The 20438-nt window shown below is 43.6% G+C and overlaps 1 protein-coding gene across 1 annotated transcript in view; it reads left to right on the forward strand.

Annotated features, from left to right (window-relative positions):
* LOC128365057 (beta-1,3-N-acetylglucosaminyltransferase manic fringe-like) overlaps positions 1-19905 on the forward strand; it is a 36594-nt gene extending 16689 nt beyond the window's left edge. The window contains exons 4-7 of the mRNA XM_053325680.1: positions 4919-5049; positions 7416-7581; positions 8275-8360; positions 19690-19905. Coding sequence (XP_053181655.1) covers positions 4919-5049; positions 7416-7581; positions 8275-8360; positions 19690-19741 — 435 coding nt within the window. The 3' untranslated portion in view covers positions 19742-19905. The remainder of the gene's footprint in view (positions 1-4918; positions 5050-7415; positions 7582-8274; positions 8361-19689) is intronic.
* Positions 19906-20438: the final 533 nt, after the last annotated feature.

The following is a 20438-nucleotide window of genomic DNA, read 5'->3' on the forward strand; positions in this document are numbered from 1 at the left end:
CCAAAACGTCAGGCTCCTCACTGTCTCCTCTTTTCATTTTCTTACATCTCGCCGACTTCTTTCTTTTTTTTTTCGATTTTCCTGTCACTGCTGTGAGGCCTGAAAGGGATGACAGGGAAGAAAAGAAGGAAAAGCCCAAGCCGCTGGACGGAGGAGAAGGGCAACCTCTGTCCCCAAGGCTGTTCTGCTCCTCAGCTCCCAGTACATCCCTGTCCCTCTACTCAACCTCCTCCCACACACACACACACACACACACACACACACACACACACACACACACACACACACACACACACACACACACACACACACACACACACACACACACACACACACACACACAGAGAGAGAGAATGACTTGCACATGGCTCGGGACTAGTGCTGCCATCTATATTCATTGAATTACCATGCATCTTTATTATAGCGCTACCCATCAATCTGCTTACTGCATTATACTCTTACTGCACTGATATTATCATTCTCCTATTATAATCATTATTATCTTTTATATATACAGATATCTGTGCATTTTAGGTTTTATTTCTTTAAAATACATTTTCCTGCTGTATTGTGATGCATGTTGAATGTGACTCTCTAAGTGCCTCTGCAAATTGCCACTCAGGGACAAATAAAGTGTTTCGAATTGAATTGAATTGAGAGGAAAAGGACAGAAAGGGGAAAAGGACCTCACAGTAAAATGAGGAGGGGATTCATAGAAGGGGAGAGACAAAGTGAAGGAAGAAAATTAAAGGAAAGGAATGACCTTTAAAAGTAAAAGAAAAGGAGAAAGAAAGGAGACAGAAAAAAGGAAGAATGATGGGATGGGAAGGGAGGTGCAAACAGGAAGGTAGGAAATGGGAAAATAAAGAATCGGAGGAAAGGAATAAGATTAAGCAGGGGTGTCAAACATGAGGCCCGTGGCCCAGAACCGGCCCGCCAAGGGGTCCCCCCCCGGCCCACTTCCTGTCTTCTTTTCCTTCTTTGTTACTTAATTCCTTCCTTCCATCTTTCCTTTGTCTTCTTTTCCTTCCTTCCTTCCACCTGTCCTGTCTTCCTTCCATCTTTCCTTCGTCTTCTTTTCCTTCCGTCCTTCCTTCCTTCCTACATTTGTTCTTTCTTCCTTCCTTCCTTCCTTCCTTCCTTCTTTTCTTTCTTTGTTCCTTCCTTCCTTCCATCTTTCCTTTGTCTTCTTTTCCTTCCTTCCTTCCACCTGTCCTGTCTTCCCTCCATCTTTCCTTCCTCCTTTTCTTCCTGTCTTCTTAACTTCCTTCCTTGCTTCCTTTCTGTCTTGTTTTCCTTCCTTCCTTCCACCTGTCCTGTCTTCCCTCCATCTTTTCTTCCTTCTTCTCTTTCTTTCCTTTCATCTTTCCTTTCTGTCTTCTTTTCCTTCCTTCCTTCTTTCCTTCCTTCCTTCCTTCCTTTCTGTCTTCTTTTCCTTCCTTCCTTCCACCTGTCGTGTCTTCCTTCCATCTTTCCTTCTCCTCCTCCTTTTCCTTCCGTCCTTCCTTCCTTCCATTTGTCCTTTCTTCCTTCCATCTTTCCTTCCTTCTTCTCCTTCCTTCCTTCCTTCCTTCCATCTTTTTAATGATCCGGCCCACATCAGATCAAATTGGACTGTATGTGGCCCTTGAATGAAAATGAGTTTGACACCCCTGCAATAGAGGAATGTAACATAAAAGGAGGGACAAAAAGAAAGATAATTTAAATAAGATATTAAAGGAAGAAGAACGACAAATGCTAGCGATAAGAGAGAGGGATAACGAAAGGGGAAAAGAAAAACAGATGCTGAAAAGGTAAACAACCTCTAGCAAAGCAAAAGGAAATAAAACACACAGTCCATTAATTTGCTGTGTAATTACAGCCTCTTCTCTTCTCTGACTGCTGTAACACAGCGGGAAGATACATTCCCTCCTTTAAAATATCTCCTAAACTGTTTATATTGCAGGAGATAAAAAAAAAGAAAAGAAAAGAACAACAATAAAATAAAAATAAAAACCCACCAGCAGCATCATCTACTAGAGAAATGGCAAAAGAGCAGATTATCTCTTCTAAGCATCGTGTGTGTCAGAGGAGGGAAAGATGGTTCCTGCATCAGTTTGAAAAATATCCCAAATAGTCCTTTTGAGTGTGTGTGTGTGTGTGTGTGTGTGTGTGTGTGTGTGTGTGTGTGTGTGTGTGTGTGTGTGTGTGTGTGTGTGTGTGTGTGTTCATATTTCCGAGCATACAGATGTAGTTTGTTTTATATTATAAGGATTTGTCTGTTGTTTGTTTGTCCTCCCTCCCTCCTTTCTCTCTCTTTCCTCCTTCCTTCCTTCTGTCCTTCATCCATCCCCCTTCTTCCTTCCTTCTGTCCTTCCTTCCTTCCTTCCTTCCTTCCTTCCTTCCTCTCTCTTTCCTCCTTCCTTCCGTCTTTACTTCCTCCGTCCCCCTTTCTTCCTTCCATCTGTCCTTCTGTCCTTCATTCTTCCTTCCTTCCTCCTTCCTCTCTCTTTCCTCCTTCCTTCCTTCTTTCCTTCATCCATCCCCCTTCTTCCTTCCTTCTGTCCTTCCTTCCTTCCTTCCTTCCTTCCTCTCTCTTTCCTCCTTCCTTCCTTCTTTCCTTCATCCATCCCCCTTCTTCCTTCCTTCTGTCCTTCCTTCCTTCCTTCCTTCCTCTCTTTCCTCCTTCCTTCCTTCTTTACTTCCTCCATCCCCCTTTCTTCCTTCCATCTGTCCTTCCTTCCTTCCTTCTTTCCTTCCTTCCTTCCTTCCTTCCTTCCTTCCTTCCTTCCTGTATGTGTGTGTGTGTGTTTATATTTCCGAGCATACAGATTTAGTTTGTTTTATATTATACGGATTTGTTTGTCGTCGTCGTTTTTTTTGTTTTTTTTAAATTTCCACATGAAGATGACTCATTGTACTGTGTGTGTGTGTGTGTGTGTGTGCGTGTGTGAGAGGTAAACAGACCTGAAGAACTCTTTGCATATGATAAGGGGAATATATAAAAGCCTTTTTAGTCGGAGGTCAAGTCAATTCAGTTTTGTTTATATGGCGTCAAATCACAACAGAGGTTAAGACCCAACGTTCCTCTATGAGCGAGCAACTTCTCCGTTAACCCCTCACATACCGTTCGGGTCAAATTGACATTTGAAAGCTGTAAAAACACCCCAAATGTATTTTACTGAGGTAGTAGTTATGAGGATTTCTTTTTATAATGTAGCAGTGGAGACTGGTGGCTCTAATGGTTCTACAATAATCAATCAAATTAAATTTAGCAATTCAATAAAATACATTTAACCTGTTGTCACCCGGTCAAGGAGGGAGGGAGGAAGGAAGGAAAGGAGTAAGGATGGAAGGAGGAAAGGAGGAAGGAAAAAGGAGGGAGGGAGGAAGGAAACAGGAAGGGAGGAAAAGGGAGGAAGGAAGTAAGGAAAGGAGTAATTAGGGAGGGAGGAAGGAAAGGAGGAAGGAAGAAAGGAAGCAAGGAAGGAAGAATGGAAAGGAGGGAGGGAGGGAGGGAGGAAAGGAGTAAGTAAGGAAGGAAAAAGGAGGGAGGGAGGAAGGAAGGAAGGAGAGAAGGAAGGAAGGAAAATAGTAAGGAAGGAAGGGAGGAAGGAAGGAAAGGAGTAAGTAGGGAGGGAGGAAGGAAAGGAGTAAGGAAGGAAGGAAAGGAGTAACTAGTAAGTGAGGAAGGAAGGAAGGAAGGAAGGAGGATGGAAAGGAGGAAGGAAGGAAGGAAGAAGGAGGGAGGGAGGAAAGGAGGAAGGAAGGAAAGGAAAGAAGTAAGGCAGGAAATGAGGAAGGAAGGAAGGAAGGAAGGAAATGAGTAAGGAAGGAAGAAGGAGAAAGGGAGCAAAGAAAGAGGGAATGAGGGGAAGAAGGAACATTCAAAAGAGAGATGGGGTCAATTTGACCCGGGGGGACGACAGGAGGGTTAAATCATTATTGCTATGTTATATTTTTACGTCTCTCTGTTCTCTGAAACATGAATCAAGGTTTAATCACCCATTTATTGATCAGTCAGATCGACTATTGATGCTTTCTAAACAGATCTGTAGCTCAAACTTTGGTACGGACACTTTTTTAATGAGGGGATTATCAGACCGGGCCACTGTGAGAGAGTAGAATATGAACAGTATGTAAGAGTTAACAAGACTCTGAGCCTAAGTCATATCTCTATAATAATAGAAATGAGTAATAATATTAGTATCAGCAGTTGGCATCAAGCTGGACCGGGGTGGGGTTGGGGTTGGGGGGGGGGGGGGCAGCAGGTGGTCTGTAGCCAAAGTGGCCCCCTGCGATGAGAGGGCACAAAACTACGGGGAAGATGCCAAGTTAGTAAGATGCATTAGTGGTACATGAATACGTACAGATGGGCAGGAGGAGGAGGAGGAGGAGGAGGAGGAGGAGGAGGAGGAGCAGTGCATCATGGGAAGTCCCCAGGTCTATATCAGTATAACTGGTGGCTGGTCTGAAGCTGATTCTAACTAGAAGCTTTAGGAAAGGAAAGGAAAGTTTAAAGCCTTTTCTTAACTTCCTGTCGTCCTCCCGGGTCAAATTGACCCCGTCTGTTTTCCTTCCTTCTTTCCTTCCTTCCTCCCTCCTTCCTCTCTCTTTCCTCCTTCCTTCCTCCTTCCTCCCTTCCTTCCTTCTTCCTCCCTCCTTTCCTTCCTTGACTCGAGGACAACAGGAGGGTTAATGGAATATTATGGGAAAGACAGAAGAAGTTTTCAAAGTTGCAAAACTCTGAAGAAATATGAGTTGCGTTGTATTTAGGGAAGCTGAAACTCCTCAATCATATTTCATCTTCAACGTAGCACCTGAAGGAGGACGCTACGAAAACTTTGAAAACTCCTTCTGTCTTTCATATAATATCCCATTAAGTACATATTATATTCAACATTAATGCTTCTGCTTCCATGTCTGCACCGAGACACAGATGCATCTTATTCATATCTGTGTGTGTTTGTGTGTTTCCACTCAGAGAGAAGTTCAGTTCTGGTTCGCGACAGGAGGAGCAGGATTCTGTCTGAGTCGACGGCTGGCGGAGAAGATGGCGCCCTGGGCCAGGTATTACACCATCTGCCTGCGTGTGTGTGTGTGTGTGTGTGTGTGTGTGCGTGTGTGTGTGTGTGAGAGAAAAGTGCAGCCAGACTCATCCAGTAACTCTGGTTTGATTGGTTATTCCTTTAGGCTCCACTGTGTTTTTTGGAGGTTTTAGCCCATTAACTGCAAATCACAATTTTCCAAAACATACTAGTTTTTAGTTTTTAGTTTTTAGTTTTTAGTTTTTAGTTTTTACCCCCCGGGCTTTATTTGAGTTTACCCCAGCATGCGATGAAAATCAATTCAAAGAGGCTAGGATTTAGTTTGAGATCCATCACTGTGAACTTGTTTTTGTTTTTGTTTGTTTTTTTTTTACCAAAAACAGTAATTTAGGGGGTAATTTAGCATAAAATGATAAAATTGCTTGTAAATATAACTTGTCGATGTGTTCAAGTGCTTGTTGAAAAATCTGTTATTTGAGATTCGAGAGCCAGAAAACAAACAAAAGACAAAAAATAAGCAACCATACACTAGAAGTCATACAAAACAGAATATAAGTTTTCCATTTGGTGGCCAACTATGTTTCCCACAGACACTTGATGATGTGTTCAGGTGCTTGTTGAAAAATCTGTTATTTGAGATTCGAGAGCCAGAAAACAAACCAAAGCCAAAAAAAGAAGCAACTGTATGAAAGTTTTCCATTTGGTGGCCAACTATGTTTCCCACAGACACTTGAACGCACCATACCCAGTGGTGTCTGGGTGTAATTTAGCATAAAATGATAAAATTGCTGGTAAATATAACTTGTCGATGTGTTCAGGTGCTTGTTGAAAAATCTGTTATTTTGAGATTCGAGAGCCAGAAAACAAACAAAAGCCAAAAAATAAGCAACCATACACTAGATGTCATACAAAACAGAATATAAGTTTTCCATTTGGTGGCCAACTATGTTTCCCACAGACACTTGATGATGTGTTCAGGTGCTTGTTGAAAAATCTGTTATTTGAGATTCGAGAGCCAGAAAACAAACCAAAGCCAAAAAAGAAAGAACTGACTAAAACAGAATACAAGTTTTCCATTTGGTGGTCAACAATGTTTCCCACAGACACTTGAACGCACCATACCCACTGTTGTCTGAGTGTAATTTAGCATAAAATGATAAAATTGCTGGTAAATATAACTTGTCGATGTGTTCAGGTGCTTGTTGGAAACTCTGTTATGGGTTTTCCATTCAGCGGCTAACTCTGTTGTCTTAGTTTCCCACAGACTCATGAAAGCACCAGTCCAGTAGCGTCTTTAACCTTTGTGTCGTCCTGTCTGTTTTGACTATTACTTCTTTCTTTCCTTCCTTCCTTCCTCCATCCACCTTTCTTCCTTCCTTCTGTCCTTCCTTCCTCCCTCCCTCTCTCCTTCTTCTTCCCTTCCTTCCTTTGCTTCTTTCTTTCTTTCCTCCCCATTACCTTCCTTCTTTCCTTCCTTCCTCTCTCCTTTCCTTCCTTCCTCCCTCCTTTCCTTCCTTCCTTCCTTCCTTCCTTCCTTCCTTCCTTCCTTCCTTCCTTCCTTCCGTCCCTCCCTCCCTCCCTTCCTTCCTTCCTTCTTTCCTTCCCTTCTTCCTCCCTTCCTCTTTTCCTTCCTTCTTCCTTCCTTCCTTCCTTCCTTCCTTAATTCCTCCCTTCCTTCTTTCCTTCCCTCCTCCCTTCTTCTTCCTCCCTTCCTCCTTTCCTTCCTCCTTCCTTCCTTCCTGTCTTCCTCCTTTCCTTCCTTCCTTCCTTCCTTCCTTCCTTCTTCATTCCTTCCTCCCTCCTCTCCTTCCTTCCTTCCTCCCTCCCTCCCTCCCTCCCGTCCTTCCTTCCTTCCTTCCTTCCTTCCTTCTTCCTCCCTCCCTCCCTCCCTCCCTCCCTCCCTTCCTTCCTTCCTTCCTTCTTCATTCCTTCCTCCCTCCTCTCCTTCCTTCCTTCCTTCCTTCCTTCCTTCCTTCCTCCCTCCCTTCCTTCCTTGACTCGAGGACAACAGGAGGGTTAAAACAGCTTCTCTCTTCTACAGTTGAATCAACCATTGACCGACACATAAAGCTGACTAAAAGTTCACGGTGATGAATAGCCAATCTTAAGAAAAGTTTCAGGCTTGTGCAAGTTTGTAATAATACTGCTCTGAAGTAGCCGAGGCTAATAGCTGCCCAGGGCTAGACGGTGAGGAATCAATTATAAAATTTATGGTGTCGTTTGGAAAATGGTCAATGGTAAAATTAATGGTCTAAGACATGAAGAATAACCAATATTATCTTTTAGGATGAATATTGGGTAGTTTGAAGCCATTTTGGTGAATATCTCCTCTCAATTTCAGATATATATTTATGTGTGTGTGTGTGTGTGTGTGTGTGTGTTTTGCAGTGGCACCCGGTTTGAGAAGACGTCAGCGACTATCCGTCTCCCTGACGACTGTACGGTGGGCTTCATCGTGGAGAAGAGGCTGGGTATCTCTATGGTCCACTGTCCTTTATTTCACTCTCACCTGGAAAACCTGCTGCTCATCCGCCACAGACACATACCACACCAGGTAGTTACACACACACACACACACACACACACACACACACACACAGATTCTCACACACACACACACACACAGAAGTCTACTAGTAGCTTATTTACAGCTTTTTCTATACCAGTCTATTATAAAAGTCTTGCACTATAGCTCTAACCCTCCTGTTGTCCTTTAGTCAAGGGAGGGGGGGGGGGGGGGGGGGTAAGGAGTAAGGAGTGAGGGAGGAAGGAAGGAAGGAAGAAGAAGGAGAAAGGAAAGAAGGAGGGATGGAGGAAGGAAGGGAGGGAGTGAGGAAAAGAGAGAGGAAAGGAGGAAGGAAGGAAGGAAGGGAGGAAGGAAAGATGGAAGGAAAGAAGGAAGGGAGGAAAGGAGGAAGGAAGGAAGGAAAGGAGGAAGGAAGGAAGGGAGGGAGGAAGGACAGAAGGAAAGATGGAAGGAAGGAAGGAAAGATGGAAGGAAAGAAGGAAAGAAGAAGGAGGGAAAGATGGAAGGAAGGAAAGAAGGAAGGAAGGAAAGAAGGAAGGAAGGAAGAAGGAAGGAAGGAAGGAAGGAAGGAAAGAAGGAAGGAAGGAAGGCGTGGACATTGTGTCCAGTCACAAACACACACACATTCACACCCAGAAAAATCCATACAGGTTTACACTCTCTCACGTGTGTGTCTGTGTGTGTGTGTGTGTGTGTGTGTGTGTGTTTTCTCCACTGCAGGCGACGCTGAGCTACGGGATATTTGAAAATAAGATGAATAGCATTGAAGTGAAAGGAGGCTTCTCCAAAGAGGAAGACCCCTCAAGGTTAGTCTGTCACTCCATTCATTCATAAATCAGGAAGTATTAGCATCATACATCACACCATAGACTGTATAAAAGAAATGGACGTAACATCCGTGACGTCACCCATTGGTTTGTGGACTGCTACTCGGAAGCCAATAGTTTCGAATCTAGGCAGCGCCATCTTGAAAATTTCAGGTGCATGCTGGGAAAAATAAAAACACGGATTCTACTTATATGGGCATGAGGCGGAGCCATGGGCGGAGCGGGGAGGTTGCGATAGGTTGCGAGGGCTGGATCTCAAGGACATTGGTCAATCAACCTGTCAATCAGGATGTAGCCACGCCCTAATGCATACCCTGCTTTATCGTCACATATAAAATCAGGGAGGCCAAAATGTCCCAAATGAACATCATACTGCATTGAAGAAGGCTTTAAACTAGAGATTGAGACCATAAACACATTTTGAAAACGTTTACTGAGGTTAGAAATCAAGTGAGAAGTTGGTGAATTCTCCATTGACTTGTATAGAGACGGTCGCCCCCTGGTGGCCTTTTGATAGAATGCAGTTCTAAGTTACTTCCGCGTAGGCCTCATTTCAGAGGACCAGAACTCCCCGTCTGGTGGTAATAGTGTACCAGGGTGCATTATATTGAAAAGTGTTCCTAATATCTTCTCGGCACCATTAAATAAGGATTGTTTCCAATTTTGTTGTACATGTACAATAACGATAAAGACTCTTCTTCTTCTGTTCTTAAATACATAAGGGTGCAAAATATTAAGGAAGACTTTTCAATGTAGTACGCATCTTCAGAGTCCGGCCATTCTTAGTCTTTCTAGTTAAGTTTATCCTGTTAAAACCACAGAAACAAAAAACAAACACATTATACTGTGGCTTCTGTGGAAGAAAAATCACAGGTTAGTTCCTCAAACCTAAAGGCATTGCAGACATTCGTATTTTAACCCTTTACATACTGTCCAGGTCAAATTTGACCCGTTTTGACATTTGACAGCTTGTAAAAACAACCCAAATGTCTTTTACTTTGAAATTTGATGATTTTTCCTAAAGTGGCCCCAAAAAGAACGAAAATTAAAATATTTTAAAATGTTATACTTTTGTAAAGGTACTACACATTTTTGTCCATTGAGGCTGATCTGGGTCAAATATGACTCTTATCTATTGATATGTCTTTTAGTTTAGTAAGTTTAGTTAATAGTCTTAACCCTTTCATGCTTAGAGATCACTACAGTGGAAAGCTACACAAAAGCTGTTTATAATATATGGAATGGCTTTATTTGTCATTATAACAAGTACAAGTATATTGAAATTGTAGCAATCACCCGTCCGTACATATACAACATACAATACATAACAAGACAGAACTGGATGACTGAGCAAGGACGGAGGGGAAAAGAGGGGAAAGAAAAACGAGGATATATATACAGTCAAGCCCGAAATTATTCATACCCCTTTTGGACATGCCACTTTTTGTTCAAATGTAAATAAAAGCTGACTGAAATATTTTTTTTACCACAATGATGCCTTTTGTACATCGTCTTTTTATCTTCTTGGAGACGCCTGTGTCATTTCCGGTCAAAAAACAACTTGCTGGTTGAATTAAAGTAACTTTAAGTCAAAATTTGCCAGGGGTATGAATAATTTCGGGCTTGACTGTATATGTATGTATGGATTGATTTTGATGGATTTTGATGGATTTTGATGCATAGTTGCACTTCAGCCATCACCGTAGACACTAATACATCATCTGCAGTAACTTTGCTGGTTATTATGATGTGATGATGTCATGCAATTGGATGAAAAAAAGGTTAAATAAACAAATTAGGAAACAAGTCCTGACTGAGGTTATTATAATTGATGCATGAAGGGGTTAATAAGATAGTAGTAGTTATGAGGATTTCTTTGTATGATGTAGCAGTGAAGACTGATGGCTCTAATGGTTATACAATAAACCCCACAGCTCCATAAAGGTCTTGTAATTTTCAGTTTGAATCATTATTATTGCTATGTTATATTTTCATGTCTTATGAAACAGGAGACATGGTATTGTGTGATACGAGGTGTTTCTTCTCCATAATGAGTGATGTAAAACCTAAAAGAATACACTCTCTCTGCTCTCTGAAATATTAATCAAAAAATGAGACAAGTGGCAGAACAACTGGAATCCAGACAGGAGGCCTTGACTGCAAGTGTTTAAAATGTTCAATAATTTAATGTTGGTGTACCCCGGCGTTGCATGCACGGTGCATTTTTATGACAGGAAGCTTGTTTACTTTGGACCGCTTTGGTTTTTTTAGAAATCCGCTGCACTCAGTTTTACTTCTGAAATGATTCGAACGTGAATTCTTGCTTCCTTCTTGCTTCCTTCCCTCCTTCCTTCCTCCCTCCTTTCCTTCCTTCCTTCCTTCCTCCCTTCCTTCTTTCCTTCCTTCCTTCCTTCCTCCCTCCTTTCCTTCCTTCCTTCCTTCCTCCCTCCTCCCTTCCTTCTTTCCTTCCCCCCTCCTTTCCACCCTTCTTCCTCCTTCCCGTCCTTCTCCCTTCCTTCCTTCCTTCCTTCCTCCCTCCTCACTTCCTTCTTTCCTTCCTCCCTCCTTTCCTCCCTTCTTCCTCCTTCCCGTCCTTCTCCCTTCCTTCCTTCTTCCCTCCTTCCCTTTAAAAAGCAGAACTATAAGAAAAGTTAAAGATGCATGAATATGGTTACTCTAAACACCAAATGTCACAAAGCTGTAGTTGAATCAGCTTCATTTATAATTAAAAAGTTCTTACTGTGAAATATGCAAATATGTTGTCCCTCAAGTACAATTAGTCCTTTCCTTCCTTCTTGCTTCCTTCCCTCCTTCCTTCCTCCCTCCTTTCCTTCTTCCTTTTATTTTATCTTATTCTATCTTATTCGATTTTGTTGTATTTTATTGCTTTCACTGTTATTTTATTGTTTTTAATTGTTTTTATTTTTCTCTTTATTTATTTATTACCTACTGTAAAGCACTTTGGTACACCGCAAGGACTGTTATAAAGGGCTGTATAAATAAACTACATTACATTACATTACATTACTTCCTTCCTTCCTCCCTTCCTTCTTTCCCTCCTTCCTTCCTCCCTCCTTTCCTTCCTTCTTCTCCCCTTCCTCTTTTCCTCCCTTCCTCATTCCCGTCCTTTCTTCCTTCATTCCTTCCTTCCTTCCTCACTCCTTTCCTTCCTTCCTTCCTCCCTCCTCCCTTCCTTCTTTCCTTCCTCCCTCCTTTCCTCCCTTCTTCCTCCTTCCCATCCTTCTCCCTTCCTTCTTTCCTTCCTCCCTCCTTTCCTCCCTTCTTCCTCCTTCCCGTCCTTCTCCCTTCCTTCCTTCCTTCATTCCTCCCTTCCTTCTTTCCCTCCTTCCTTCCTCCCTCCTTTCCTTCCTTCTTCCCCCTTCCTCTTTTCCTCCCTTCTTCCTCCCTTCCTCATTCCCGTCCTTTCTTCCTTCATTCCTTCCTTCCTCCCTCCTTTCCTTCCTTCTTCATTCCTTCCTTCTCTCCTTCCTTCCTTCCTTCCTCCCCCTCCCTCCTCCCTTCCTTGTTTCCTTCCTTCCTTCCTCCCTCCATCCTCCCTTCCTTCTTTCCTTCCTTCCTTCCTCCCTCCTCCCTTCCTTCTTTCCGTCCTCCCTCCTTTCCTCCCTTCTTCCTCCTTCCCGTCCTTCTCCCTTCCTTCCTCCCTCCTTCCCTTTAAAAAGCAGAACTATTTAAAAAGCAGAACTATAAGAAAAGTTAAAGATTTATAATTAAAAAGTTCTTACTGTGAAATATGCAAATATTTTGTCCCTCAAGTACAATTAGTGCAGTTTGAAAAAAAGAGGGACAAAAAGCAACAGTACTTAAAAATCCTCGTATTTAAAAACTGAGAAATCCTTTTAAAACGTCGCCTGCTTAAAACTTAATTTGTGAGAGGTGCAAAAAAAAAGCAAAACTGTTTGAAATGTCATAAAAGCAGAAGCAGATGCACTCAACTCTCTCAAGGACAAAAAAAAAAAAGAGCTGTATTTATTCAAATCCACTTCATCTGCTCCTTTTGACCATGACTTGACTTTCCACTCAATTATAAATAAACTGCTCAAGAAGTTTTTTAAATTATCTGCAACTGATAAACAGGATAAAAATAGAAGAAGAAGAAGTCCTTGCCTGAGGTAAAGAGAAAAAAAACAAAAAACATGGTTGTATTATATTTTAATACTGCGTCACACCCTCGGAGATACTATTTATAGCTGCTGTGACATCCTCTACTTTTGAAGGTGCAGATCATCTGTATCGGTGCTGTCCTTCCTTCCCTTCCTTCCTCCTTCCTTCTTTCCTTCCCTTCCTTCCTTCCTTCCTTCCTTCCTCCCTTCCTTCTTTCATTCCCTCCTTCCTTCCTCCCTCCTTTCCTTCCTTCTTCCTTCCTTCCTTCCTTCCTCCCTCTTCCCTTCCTTCTTTCCTTCCATCCGTCCTTCCTCCCTCCCTCCCTCCCTCCCTCCCTCCCTCCCTCCCTCCCTCCTTCCTTCCTTCATTCCTCCCTTCCTTCTTTCCTTCCTTCCCTCCTTTCCTTCCTTCTTCCTCCTTTCCTTCCTTCCTCCCCCCCCTCCTTCCTTCTTCCTCCTTTCCTTCCTTCCTTCCTCCTTTCCTTCCTTCCTTCCTTCCTTCCTTCTCTCCTTCCTTCCTTCCTCCCCCCTTCCTTCCTTCCTTCCTTCCTTCCTTCCTTCCTTCCATCCTTCCATCCTTCCTTCCTCCCTCCTTTCCTTCCTTCTTCCTTTCCTTCCTTCCTGCTGACCATTGAAAACATTGTTGTATTATATTTTAATACTGCGTCACACCCTCGTAGATACTATATTTAGCTGCTGTGACATCCTCTACTTTTTTGAAGCTGCGGATCATCTGTATCGGTGGTGTCCTTCCTTCCCTTCCTTCCTCCCTTCCTTCTTTCCTTCCCTTCCTCCCTCCTCCCTTCCTTCTTTCCTTCCATCCGTCCTTCCTTCCTTCCTCCCTCCTTTCCTTCCTTCCTTCCTTCCTTCCTTCCCCCCTCCTTTCCTTCCTTCTTTCTTCCTTCCTTCCTTCCTCCCTCCTCCCTTCCTTCTTTCCTTCCCTCCTTCCTTCCTCCCTTCCTTCCTTCCTCCCTCCTCCCTTCCTTCTTTCCTTCCATCCGTCCTTCCTTCCTTCTTCCCTCCTTCCTTCCTCCCTCCTCCCTTCCTTCTTTCCTTCCATCCGTCCTTCCTTCCTCCCTCCTTTCCTTCCTTCCTTCCTTCCTTCCTTCCTTCTTCCTCCCTTCCTTCTTTCCTTCCATCCGTCCTTCCTTCCTCCCTCCTTTCCTTCCTTCCTTCCTTCCTTCTTCCTCCCTTCCTTCCTTCCTTCCTCCCTCCCTCCTTCCTTCCTCCCTCCTCCCTTCCTTCTTTCCTTCCATCCGTCCTTCCTTCCTTCTTCCCTCCTTCCTTCCTCCTTTCCTTCCTTCTTCCCTCCTTCCTTCCTCCCTCCTTTCCTTCCTTCCTTCCTTCCTTCCTTCCTTCTTCCTCCCTTCCTTCCTTCCTCCCTCCCTCCCCCCTTCCTTCCTTCCTTCCTTCCTCCCTCCTTTCCTTCCTCCCTCCTTTCCTTCCTTCCTTCCTTCCTTCCTTCCCCCCTCCTTTCCTTCCTTCTTTCTTCCTTCCTTCCTTCCTCCCTCCTCCCTTCCTTCTTTCCTTCCCTCCTTCCTTCCTCCCTCCTTTCCTCCCTTCCTTCCTTCCTTCCTTCTTCCTTCCTTCCTTCCTTCCTCCCTCCTCCCTTCCTTCTTTCCTTCCATCCGTCCTTCCTTCCTTCCTTCTTTCCTTCCTCCCTTCCTTCCTTCCTCCCTCCTCCCTTCCTTCTTTCCTTCCATCCGTCCTTCCTTCCTTCTTCCCTCCTTCCTTCCTCCCTCCTCCCTTCCTTCTTTCCTTCCATCCGTCCTTCCTTCCTCCCTCCTTTCCTTCCTTCCTTCCTTCCTTCCTTCCTTCCTTCTTCCTCCCTTCCTTCTTTCCTTCCATCCGTCCTTCCTTCCTCCCTCCTTTCCTTCCTTCCTTCCTTCCTTCTTCCTCCCTTCCTTCCTTCCTTCCTCCCTCCCTCCTTCCTTCCTCCCTCCTCCCTTCCTTCTTTCCTTCCATCCGTCCTTCCTTCCTTCTTCCCTCCTTCCTTCCTCCCTCCTTTCCTTCCTTCTTCCCTCCTTCCTTCCTCCCTCCTTTCCTTCCTTCCTTCTTCCTCCCTTCCTTCCTTCCTCCCTCCCTCCCCCCTTCCTTCCTTCCTTCCTTCCTCCCTCCTTTCCTTCCTTCCTCCTTTCCTTCCTTCCTCCTGACCATTGAAAACATTGTTGTATTATATTTTAATACTGCGTCACACCCCTCGTAGATAGACTATTTTTAGCTGCTGTGACATCCTCTACTTTTTTGAAGCTGCGGATCATCTGTATCGAGGTGCTGTCGCAGTCTCTGCTGGCCGCTGGTAGAGGACAATGCAAAGTCAGAGATAACTTCATGTCTCTTTTAACACAAATGGCTGCAAACAGTCCGACGCTACCGTTCACTCTGCCGACTGCACAGCATGCACAGGCACAGAGGAAACAAAGCAATGCTGCACTGTCCTGGTACATGCTGCCAATTGCATAAACATGGCTGCAGAAAGGTTCTTTCACCTTTTTTTACCTTTTTATATCAATCCCTTTTTCATCCCTTTTTCTGTATGCTCACACACTCTAACCCAGAGGTGTCGAACTCATTTTCATTCAAGGGGCACATTCAGTCCAATTTGATCTGATGTGGGCTGGATCATTAAAAAGATGGAAGGAAGGAAGAGAAGTCAAGAAGGAAGGAAGGAAGAAAGGAAGGAAAAGAAGACAGGAAGAAAAGATGGAAGAATGGGAAGAAAGACAGGTGGATGGAAAAAAGAGAAGGAAGGAAGGAAGTAGGAAAAGAAGACAGGACGGTAATATCGAAGGAAGGAAGGAAGGAAGGAAGGACAGATGGAAGAAAAGAAAACAGGAACAAAAGATGGAAGTAAGGAAGGAAAGATGGAAGAAAAGAAGACAGGAACGAAGGATGGAGTGAAGTAAGTGAAGATGGAATGAAGGAGGGAAGAAAGACAGGTGGATGGAAAAAAGAGAAGGAAGGAAGGAAGTAGGAAAAGAAGACAGGACGGTAATATCGAAGGAAGTAAGTAAGGAAGGACTGATGGAAGAAAAGAAGACAGGAAGGAAAGATGGAAAGAAGGAAGTAGGAAAAGAAGACAGGACGGTAATTTTGAAGGAAGGAAGGAAAGATGGAAGGAAGGAAGTAGGAAAGAAGACAGGACGGAAATATGGAAGTAAGGAAGGACAGATGGAAGGAAAGAAGGAAAAGAAGACAGGAACGAAAGATGGAGTGAAGTAAGTGAAGATGGAAGGAAGGAAGGAAAGAACGAAGGAAGTAAGGAAGGAAAAGAAGACTGGAAGAAAGGATGGAAGAAAGGGAAGAAAGACAGGTGGATGGAAAAAAGAGAATGAAGGAAGTAGGAAAAGAAGACAGGACAGTAATATCGAAGGAAGGAAGTAAGGAAGGAAAGATGGAAGGAAGGAAGTCGGAAAAGAAGACAGGACGGAAATATGGAAGGAAGGAAGTAAGGAAGGAAAAGAAGACAGGAAGAAAAGATGGAAGAATGGGAAGAAAGATTGGTGGATAGAAAAAAGAGAAGGAAGGAAGGAAGTAGGAAAAGAAGACAGGACGGAAATATGGAAGTAAGGAAGGACAGATGGAAGAAAAGAAGGAAAAGAAGACAGGAACGAAATATGGAGTGAAGTAAGTGAAGATGGAAGGAAGGAAGGAAAGAACGAAGGAAGTAAGGAAGGAAAAGAAGACTGGAAGAAAGGATGGAAGAATGGGAAGAAAGATGGGTGGACGGAAAAAAGAGAAGGAAGGAAGGAAGTAGGAAAAGAAGACAGGACGGAAATATGGAAGTAAGGAAGGACAGATGGAAGAAAAGAAGGAAAAGAAGACAGGAAAGAAAGATGGAGTGAAGTAAGTGAAGATGGAAAGAAGGAAGGAAAGAACGAAGGAAGGAAGGAAGGAAAAGAAGACAGGAACGAAAGGATGGAAGAAAGGGAAGAAAGACAGGTGGATGGAAAAAAGAGAAGGAAGGAAGTAGGAAAAGAAGACAGGACGGTAATATCGAAGGAAGGAAGGAAGGAAGGAAGGAAGGACAGATGGAAGAAAAGAAAACAGGAACAAAAGATGGAAGGAAGGAAGTAAGGAAGGAAGGAAGGAAGTAGGAAAAGAAGACAGGACGGAAATATGGAAGTAAGGAAGTAAGGAAGAACTGATGGAAGAAAAGAAGACAGGAACAAAAGATGGAAGGAAGGAAGGAAAGATGGAAGGAAGGAAGTAGGAAAAGAAGACAGGACGGAAATATGGAAGTAAGGAAGGAAAGATGGAAGAAAAGAAGGAAAAGAAGACAGGAACGAAAGATGGAGTGAAGTAAGTGAAGATGGAATGAAGGAGGGAAGAAAGACAGGTGGATGGAAAAAAGAAGGAAGGAAGGAAGTAGGAAAAGAAGACAGGACGGTAATATCGAAGGAAAGAAGGAAAGATGGAAGAAAAAAAGACGGGAACAAAAGATGGAAGGAAGGAAGGAAGTAGGAAAAGAAGACAGGGCGGAAATACGGAAGTAAGGAAGGAAAGATGGAAGGAAAGAAGGAAAAGAAGACAGGAACGAAAGATGGAGTGAAGTAAGTGAAGATGGAAGGAAGGAAGGAAGGAAAAGAAGACTGGAAGAAAGGATGGAAGAAAGGGAAGAAAGACAGGTGGATGGAAAAAAGAGAAGGAAGGAAGGAAGTAGGAAAAGAAGACAGGATGGTAATATCGAAGGGAGGAAGTAAGGAAGGACTGATGGAAGAAAAGAAGACTGGAAGAAAGGATGGAAGAAAAAGGTAAGAAAGACAGGTGAATGGAAAAAAGAGAAGGAAGGAAGGAAGTAGGAAAAGAAGACAGGACGGTAATATCGAAGGAAGGAAGGAAGGAAGGAAGGACAGATGGAAGAAAAGAAGACAGGAACAAAAGATGGAGTGAAGTAAGTGAAGATGGAAGGAAGGAGGGAAGAAAGACAGGTGGATGGAAAAAAAGAGAAGGAAGGAAAAGAAGACTGGAAGAAAGGGAAGAAAGATAGGTGAATGGAAAAAAGAAGGAAGGAAGGAAGTAGGAAAAGAAGACAGGACGGTAATATCGAAGGAAGGAAGTAAGGAAGGACAGATGGAAGAAAAGAAGACAGGAACAAATGATGGAAGGAAGGAAGTAAGGAAGGACAGATGGAAGAAAAGAAGACAGGAACAAAAGATGGAAGTAGGAAAAGAAGACAGGACGGAAATATGGAAGTAAGGAAGGACAGAACAAGGACAGGAACAAAAGATGGAAGGAAGGAAGGAAAAAGAGACAGGAAATAAGGAAGGAAGACAGGAAGGAAAGTGGGCCGGATTGGACCCCTTGGCGGGCCAGTTCTGGCCCACGGGCCGCATGTTTGACACCCCTGCTCTAGTTGTAAATCTTAAAGGCAGTGAAGAAGATTTATTCCTGCATGCAAACCTCTGCAAACTTCTTATCTGTACAGCAGCACCAACTTTAATATAGCAAGGTCTTGGATGACTTAATAATTAATTAGGTGTTTGGATTAATTATTGATTAGTGTCTCGGAGAGGTAAGTCACCAGCAACTCAAGTATTGTTCAGCTTGTTAAACTTTCATTGAGTCGTAGTACTATGAATAGTTGCATGAATATGTAATATACAGCATGTGTCGACAGGTGTGACTCCGGTCTTTTGGGTCGTTAGAGAACATTGTGTTATAAAAAATAATAATTAAGACACTGGTATGGTACTTAAAATTAAAAAGGAAAAGCAGCCTGACAGTCCAACATTTGATCATTTGTGATTAATTTAGATTTAAACAATTAAAAATACATCACATGTTTTAGTCCACCACCCAAATGTGTTGTGAAAAGGCTTAACCCTCCTGTTGTCCTTGAGTCAAGGAAGGAAGGGAGGGAGGAAGAAGGAAGGAAGGAAAGGAGGGAGGAAAGAAGGAAGGAAAGGAAGGAGGGAGGAAGAAGGAAGGAAGGAAGGAAAGGAGGGAGGAAGGAGGGAAGGAAAGAGGGAGGGAGGGTGGAAAGAAAGAGAGAAGGAGGTAAAGAAGGAAAGGAGGGAGTGTGGAAGGAAAGGAGGGAGGAGAGAAGGAGGTAAAGAAGGAAAGGAGGGAGGAAAGAAGGAGGTAAGGAAGGAAAGGAGGGAGGGAGGAAGAAGGAAGGAAGGAAGGAAGGAAGGAAAGGAGGGAGGAAGGAAGGAGGGAGGGTGGAAAGAAGAAAGGAGGGAGGAAAGAAAGAGAGAAGGAGGTAAAGAAGGAAAGGAGGGAGGAAAGAAGGAAGGAGGGAGGAAAGAAAGAGAGAAGGAGGTAAAGAAGGAAAGGAGGGAGGGAGGAAGGAAAGGAGAGAGGAAAGAGGGAAGGAAGGAAGGAAAGGAGAGAGGAAAGAAGGAAGGAAGGAAGGACAGGAGGGAGGGAGGAAAGAAAGAAAGAGAGAAGGAAGGAAGGAAGGGATGAACGGAGGAAAGAAGGAACAGTCAAAACGGACGGGGTCAATTTGACCCGGGAGGACGACACAGGGGTTAAAGTCAGTGTAAAGTCAATTCATTCATTTACTTCTAAACATTTTATACATGTTGGAAAATGGATACAGAAAACATGTGAAAAGGCTGATAACTATGGAGATAGAGCCTTAAACTGTTTCTCACTCGCTCATTTTTCCTGATTTTCTGAGCCTGCAAAAAAGGGCTACTCCGTGACGTAGTGGTCCTTGGTCCCTTCCCTAATATATAAGACCCCGAGGCCGCTTTCCTCAGTGGTTAACCTGCCTAGTGGACAGTTATTGTTACTACATCTAACACTACTACTACTACAGTCTACAGTTAGCCAGTTAGCTGAGTTTGCCGCCGAGCTAGCAGCTGAGTTAGCAGCAGAAAGCTCTCAGACGCAGTATCCATGTTTCGGGTAGAGGTGGTGACCTTGATTGACAGGTGACACTTGGTAGGGGGCGGGGTTTCAGCGGACTCGGAGGCCACACCCACAGCGTTTGAGAGCAGAGAAAGAGGCTGAGTTTTACACAACTTTGAAGCCTAATTTCATATATTTGGTTTGATTTTTTTAATCATTCAAATTTGGCAGGGTGGTTAACAACACACTTTTCTGTGGTATGTCAAACTCAGAACACATATTTATTCTTACTTTACACAGACTAACTGTATCAAACAATGGAAATGCATGTACTCTATCATTGCAGTGTTTTCCATATTAAACACACACATTTTGCTCCTCTGCAGGTTTAAGACCGTCCACTGCATGCTGTACCCTTTAACCAGCTGGTGTCCTTGAGCTCCTCGTGAGGCTGGGGACCGTGCAGTCGATGAAGTACGTTCACTGGATACTATGTGTGTCTGAGTTCAAAGAAAACTGATGGATTTGATGGCTGGAGTTTGAGATGCAGAAACCAGGACTGGAGAGGCAGCAAATTGGGATGAAGCCTTGGGCAACAGAGGACTGAACAGTAAAAAAAATCTGGTGTCCCACTTTCCCTCCTTCCTTCCTTCCTTCCTCTTTTCCTCCTTTCCTTCCCTCCAAACTCCCTCCCTTACTCCCTTCTTACTCATTTCCTTCCTTCCTTCCTTCCTTCCTTCATTCCTCTTTTACTCCTTTCCTTCCCTCCTTTCAAACTCCCTCCCTTACTCCCTTCTTACTCATTTCCTTCCTTCCTTCCTTCCTTCCTTCCTTCCTTCCTTCCTCCCGTCCTTCCTTCCTTCCTTCCTTCCTCCTGTCCTTCCTTGAGTTCAAAGAAAAAACTGATGGATTTGATGGCTGGAGTTTGAGATGCAGAAACCAGGACTGGAGAGGTGAGAATTGGGATGAAGCCTTGGGCAACAGAGGACTGAACAGTAACAAATCTGGTGTCCCACTTCTGCTCACTCTTAGTTTTTGCTCGTACCTGCTTTACAACAGTGAACAGATGATACACTCAGAAATGAGGATGTTAAGAGAGTCTTAAAAGGTTTTCCCTCTTCTTCATAATGAACGT

Source organism: Scomber japonicus, chromosome 2 (assembly GCF_027409825.1).
Source record: "Scomber japonicus isolate fScoJap1 chromosome 2, fScoJap1.pri, whole genome shotgun sequence".
NCBI lineage: Eukaryota > Metazoa > Chordata > Actinopteri > Scombriformes > Scombridae > Scomber > Scomber japonicus.